The sequence below is a fragment of the Sardina pilchardus genome, chromosome 1 (assembly GCF_963854185.1).
Source record: "Sardina pilchardus chromosome 1, fSarPil1.1, whole genome shotgun sequence".
Taxonomy (NCBI): Eukaryota; Metazoa; Chordata; class Actinopteri; order Clupeiformes; family Clupeidae; genus Sardina; species Sardina pilchardus.
Window position 1 is genome coordinate 24,287,003 of NC_084994.1, and position 6,962 is coordinate 24,293,964.

The window sequence follows — 6,962 nt, forward strand, 5'->3', positions numbered from 1 at the left end:
TTACAGTATTTTATGCATTCACTGTAAAATGAAAACCAATTAAATACTGTGATTTCAGTAGTATTTACAGTAACTTACTGGCCAATTGTTGAAAAGAAAAAATACAGTAGTTTACTTTACTATTTACAGTACTATAGTGGCTATACTGTGTTTGTTTTACAGTAGTGCTTTGACTACTGTAATGTCTACAGTAACACTTGGACTACTGTAATTGTAGGGGCGTTACTGTAAATTTGACAACATTCTACTGTAAAAAACATATACAGTAGTGCTACTGTGAAATTTCCTGTAAATAACTGTGAATTTCACAGCCATTTTTTACAGTGAAGTTTAGCAGCGAAATAGCCTACAGCTTCTGTCATCTTTTATCAGGTATTTTCGAAATCCCGGAAGTACTTTTTCAGATACCTCACAACCGTGTCCGTGTGTGCCTAATATAACACAACAGAATTTGAATTCTGAGGTAAACAGATCACATGGGGAACAGAAAAAGGAAACAGACACAGGCCAATATACAAAATGGCCACCGGGGTTGCAAAAGTCAATTCAGTCTGTTCCAGATCCTGACAGGTTCACAACATCTAACTGATCTATTGACCCACAAATGCATTATGATGCATTATGAGTTCTGCATGCCTGGAAGAGATGACTGGAGGAGATGTCAAGTAGCAAGACTTGCGGTGGCATCGTCCTCTCACATACCTGCTTTGGGTTTCACTGTAGATCTATTTGTTTTAATTTACAGTAGGCCTACACAACTAGAGAATAAATTAATAAATTATATTAATTTCATTTTAAAATTGTTGTCTGAGATTTAGAAATAAGGTTGTGACTGCTCTGTTACTACTTCACACTCTCCAATTTCCAGAATGGAAGGTGAAGGCTATTTGTTGATCTACTGTGTTTGCTTGTTTGCTTGTTTGTGTAACAAGTCTATGAGGGACAACCAAACACATTATCATGTGTGTGTGTGCACTTTCAGAATAAAATTCAAACAATCGATGAATGGTCAAAATGAAGTTTATAGTCGGTCTTGCACACCATCAAGATCATTTGTAACAGTAGGACATTGTTTATCATTCAAAAGAAAGTCACCTTTCAGGATATCAGATTCATATTTTCTGAATGATCGTTTACAATTTCTTTTAGCAATTATAACTTAATTGAATCTTAGCATTGAATCAATATATGCTATGATGTATCATGCAAACATATAATGCAATTATATATACAAAGACATACTGTACAACTACATAGCCTAAATATAGCAACAACAAAAAACCCAGACTTAGGATACCGGTCTGATCTTCATGCTGATGGACTTCAGGGAGTAATAATGACCTTTGAAGTGGTACCATTCAATACCAAAAGTGGAGAGTGTATCATCTATGCCCCACCTGTAAACACCATTGGGGTTGGCATGATGGCAGCTATTATACCAGAAGCCGCCAAGTCTGTATTTAGCACAATTGGCACCATCTGCATCCTGGTCTTTGTCTAAGGTGCTGAACTTCATTCCATTGTGGTAAGACAGGCTGTCACCTGTAGAGGTTAGATATTTGTCTTGAGACACTATTTATAGAATACTAGTACTGTCTCCTTCTCCTTCAATTTACACCTCTCTCTCTCACACACACACATGTAGTAGATGTACACATAGCGAGAAATAAAGACACACACACACACACAAGCGCACACACACGCACGCACACACACACACACACACACACACACACACACACACACACACACACACACACACACACACACACACACACACACACACACAGACACACAAACCCACCTGCTCCTCCATTGATGAAGTTGCCCAGGTGAAGTTTATAGTCTAAACTCTCGGGGTCCACAGAGAAGGACGTGTACTGAGCGTACACCTTTCCCCCGTCCCAGTCCTCCATGTCCACCCTCAGCTCATTCCTCTTCCTCATGGTCAGCAGCACGATGTTGTCCAGCCCTGCAGAGAGACAGAACACAACACAGCTAAGAGAATGAACAACGGAAGCCACAAGGTTAAATGCATCACCATTTGCCAAGTGTGTCATGGCTTGGTCAGATTACTCCACTTCAGACGGATTTTGCCACAATTTTGTCATAGCCGAAATATTTCCAGCGTAATGCCCCGAATAGGTCAGGAACGACACCTAAGGAATGACGCGTCTTTTATGATGATGTTGTAATACGGCCAATATACATGATGTTTACATGATGTTGTAATTTACATGATGTTGTAATACGGCCAATCTCCCGACCAAGGCACGGCAAGAAGGTATGGTTCTATGATCTCATAGCCTGACATGAATTTTCCCTTGGGGATCAATAAAGTATCTATCTATCTATCTATATATCTATCTATCTATCTATCAATTCTAAAAGACCGTAGTGGAAGACAAACATGTTGTGTAATTTGACCAAGCCATTAGCACTTAGGAACCCTACATATACGTGAGGGGAGAAAGGGGGTCTTACCCAGCCAGTACTCCCCATTCTTATTGCCAAAACCACTCTTGTAGTGACTCCAGGGCCTGTAGAAGTTCACAGAGCCATCTATCCTCCTCTGGAAGGTCTGATGGAAGAGGTGGGTGGGAGGTAAGTAAGAAAAAGAACAGAAGATCCATGAGATACTGTATATATTGAGATGTATTATGTATAAGAACCATGAGATATATATTTACATAAGATATATTATTTCTAAGAATCACGAGATAGATAATTTTATATATTGAGATGTACTGTATTATGTATAAGAACCAAGAGATATGCAGTATATTTACATATTAAGATGTACTGTATTATTTCTAAGAACCATGAGATCTATATTTACAGTATATATTGAATTTGAGATAAATCAATGGTATACTGTATTTATTTATATACAGCATTTACATTGAGTTGTATTATGTATAGGAACCTCATGTATTAATACAGATTTCCAGACATCATTCTTCATACATTATTCTTCATACATTCTTCAATTATTTTAATACTGTATATCTGTGCTGTAACTTTTCATGACTCACCGTCCATCCTCCCCCATCGGTGTCCATGTCACAGTAGACCTGCAGGGGGGAGACGGGCCCCCCAGGGAAGATGGTGTACACCCCACTGGGCTTGGAGGGGTAGTGCTCATGGATATCTGCACAGTCCACTGGCAGCAGCAGAGAGGAGCAGAGAGAGGCAGGGAGGAGCAGGGCTAGTACAAGCAGGACCTGAGGACACGCACACACACACACACACGCACGCACGCAAGGCACACACACACAAACACACACACACACACACATGCACGCAGGCACACATGCACACACACACACACACACACACACACACAAGCACACACACACACACACACACACACACACACACACACACACACACACACACACACACACATACACACACACACACCAGACACAAAGATGTTACAGTACATGAAAAACACAGCCATACAGTACGTAAAGTCTGTGCTTATTTGCATATTTTACGACCAACATGCAGTGAGTTGGAACTCACCAGCATCCTGCTCTGAGCTGCACTTGTTCTGAGAACGCATGAAAAACACAAGTTACAAGGGAATTGTAAAAATAGATGTTTTCTTACAGACAACACCACAGGCAAGAATACACAACATTTTAATAACCAGCTGACAACACATTGGTCTACCCTCTCTGTTTTTGTGAAAACATTACAGTAGCTAGTTGTGTGTAAAGACACATTGCACTTCAAACAAAATCCATTTAAAATGTAGGCTAGTAGCTGTACTCTGATGTAAGTTTGTGCATTTACTTTTTCAGTGTCAAAAAAGTCCACATACCCCATTTTTGTAGACGGCGTGATGAGATTTGTTGGTCCCTCTGATCTCGGGTGAGAAGTCTGGTCAGTCTGTCCGAGTCCGTCTCTGTTGCTGCTGTCTGAGTTCGTCTCTGTTGCTGCTGCTTTTATGTCCATTAATAAGACAGAGGGCACGTGACAATCTTTCGATGTGGATGTAAACACCTGTCCAAATCAGGAAAGCAAAACAATAACATTGAGTTAATTATCCTGTTTTATGGCGCGCCAGCTCAAGGGCACCTTCTTATCAGGTGTCTGTGAAAACTATGTGGCACGTTCTTATCCCACGTGCAGGTGATTGCATCTGCCAATAACGTGGATGGCATTAGTGAGAGGGCGATTTAAGTTTTAAAGAATCAGTATGTTGTTATTATGCTTGCTTTAAATCCAATATCCTTTTTTGTCTAATTCAGTTTGCTGAGGATGGCAGTCCGACCTGTGGTAATTTCTCCATCTGACACCCCATCTCTCACCCACTCAATTCCCGTCTCTGCACTATCAATTATGGTGTGAAAAACCCAGAAATCACACTTTTGTTCGATTCTGTTCGTTGCTCAATAACAATACAATTCAGCTAAGTATCCTGTTCTAAGTTGTGAGAGCTTTCTAAAGTAGGATTCATGGTGCAATCAGTACCTTTCCTTCAGGTGTCTGCAAAAAATATGGCACATTCTTATCAAGTGTTGTTCCTAGTGCCTGTCTAAAAATCTGAGCCCCCCCCCCCCTCCCCACACACACAACAATAAAATTCAGCTAATTATCCTGTTTTATTAATTTGCATCAGCTCTCCATTGTGAAGTTCCTGGTTCATGGTTCAATCATACCCTTCCTTCAGGTGTCCATGAAAACTATGGCACGTTCTTACAGTATCTCACATGCAGGTGATTAGATCTACCATTAGAGTGGAACTTATAAGAATCAGTATGTTGTTATGCTCGCTTTAAATCCAATATCCTTTCTTGTCTAATTCAGTTTGCTGAGGATTCGCTGTGCCCTCGATGACCGAGGTCTCTACTATCAGTAAAGACTAAAAATGCCCAATAGAAAACTCTTTTTTTGTTCAATTCAGTTTGTTGGGCCTCAATATCCAAACTCTCTATTTTGTGTCAGTTTATGTTCCTAGCACAAGCACCTGTCTTAAAATCAGGAGACAGAAGCACAAGCCTGAACTGACTTATTTCAGCTGTTTGTTAAGTATACAATAGGTCAACTTTGATTTGTCTGTATGGACCAGTCCTCATGCAACCATCAACCTGTAATGTTATTTTGAGCCTACTTTGAGAACACATCTCTAGGAACCTGCAGGAAACACACACACATACACACACACACACACACACACGCACATACACACACACACACACACACATACACACACTAATGTTCCTCCACTCTACAGAGAGTGCTCTAAACTCCAAAGCCTAAAAACAGATGGAGGAGTGATGGTCATATAGGCCCCCCCACATCATCCCACCAGCTCTTATTCTCCAGGCCTGCTGACTGAGGTGGTGCCATAGACACCCAATGTGCATTAGGAGAACATACAGTACATACTGTAGGAGTGCATTGTGGAGCTGCTTAGCCTTTGTTAGCATGCTAGGTCATTACTGTGCCGATTCTCATTGTTTTTGTCCTTAGTGAACCTGGAAGTAGGCTGTTGGATAATTCATTATCAGGTTCCCATTTACGGTAAACAACCATTCTTCATGCCTTTAATGACCCAGCTGTAAACGTCTTATCAGAGAGCGCATTTGGCACTGCCGTAGGTTACAGAGTGGCTGTTAATCATTCCATTCATGTAGTCACTCAAACTGTAATGAACAACAACTTTCTCCTTTGGTGGCCACATGGCTGTCTTACCCAAACTGTCTGAGAACAATATTGTGATATAAAAAGCCTAATATTAACCTATGTTATGATAATGTAATAATAACCTTACATTATCATCTTCTGGGCAACTGAGACATCTACACATGAGTTGACCAGAAATTACCAATGCAAAAGATTGTTGCCACACATGCTGCACCCCATGTGCCACCCCCCCCCCCCCCCCACCCCCCGATTGCTTATATGGTTCATGACTTCATGTACTGATTTATGCTGATAAATATTTGAACAGATGATTTGTGACTTTTGCGACTTTTTGTACTCCTCTCCTACACTGACCTACATGGCCCCTGAGTGCATCCACAGCTCCTCCCTCTGAAGGAGACGTTACAGCAACTGTCCACTAGAGTGCAGTATAATGAGAAGCTCTCTCCATCTATAATCCCTGTTAGGACTGGCATGATGCCACACAAGTGAACACCTAGAAAGCTTTTGCCACTGTATGCTCTCCTCTGTCCTGCACAGCGTCTCTGCTCTTTCTGTGTGTCCTGTAACAGGAAGAAACAGCTGTTTTAGCTTGCTGCTGATTGGTCGACCAGCGTCCTTACAAACATGTCCCCTCAACCACAACTGCCAGATTTGGATGTGTGTCTAATGTGCAGTAGGCAACAACCCGTAAGAAGGTAATGTTAGGAAAGCCAGTTAACACACTAAAAGAACCACGTGTATAAAATGGGGAATTAAAGAGGAATAATGCAGGATTGGCGATTTCATCTCTGGTTTCGGTTTCGCTTCGTTTTTCGTTTTCGCTCGTTTTATGCTTGCATATTTCTCTGCAGAGCTTCCCCGACAGCTTTAGCGTGTATATTTATACATATATAGGCTATATATAAATATATAAATGGCAAGGTTCTTCTTGTTCCTTACGCGTCTCTGACTTCCAGATGTAAACAGCAGACGATCGTTCATCAGAAAATTGCAAGGTTGTAATATCGGATAGGGACACTAGGGACGGGAGGAAATGTGACTGTTTTCGATAAAACTGGTCAGTCAAGCAAAACAACGATTTCTAAGCGATTTTATGACTATGAAAAAGTTGCATAGGGTCTCTTTAAGGTGCGTGCATGTGTTGATTGATCTAGAAATCTCATGCTGAACCTCAACGCTGAAACTCAAAGAGGCATAAACTACAATAGAATTGGATAAAAAAAAATCAAATTAGATTCTAGTTGTGCGTGTTGTACATATGTTTTAGTACGGGTATTGTGAGCATACAATCAACACAATCA

General features: G+C 40.8%; 1 protein-coding gene across 1 annotated transcript; it reads right to left on the reverse strand.

Annotated features, from left to right (window-relative positions):
* Positions 1 to 1,288: 1,288 nt before the first annotated feature.
* On the reverse strand, positions 1,289 to 3,849 carry LOC134085654 (microfibril-associated glycoprotein 4-like). Its single transcript, XM_062539965.1, has 6 exons — positions 3,830 to 3,849; positions 3,529 to 3,556; positions 3,036 to 3,224; positions 2,485 to 2,581; positions 1,805 to 1,972; positions 1,289 to 1,542 (listed from the first exon to the last, which is right to left on the reverse strand). The coding sequence occupies exons 1-6, from the start codon at positions 3,832 to 3,834 to the stop codon at positions 1,289 to 1,291; spliced, it is 741 nt and encodes a 246-aa protein (XP_062395949.1). The 5' UTR covers positions 3,835 to 3,849.
* Between the last annotated feature and the right edge of the window lie 3,113 nt (positions 3,850 to 6,962).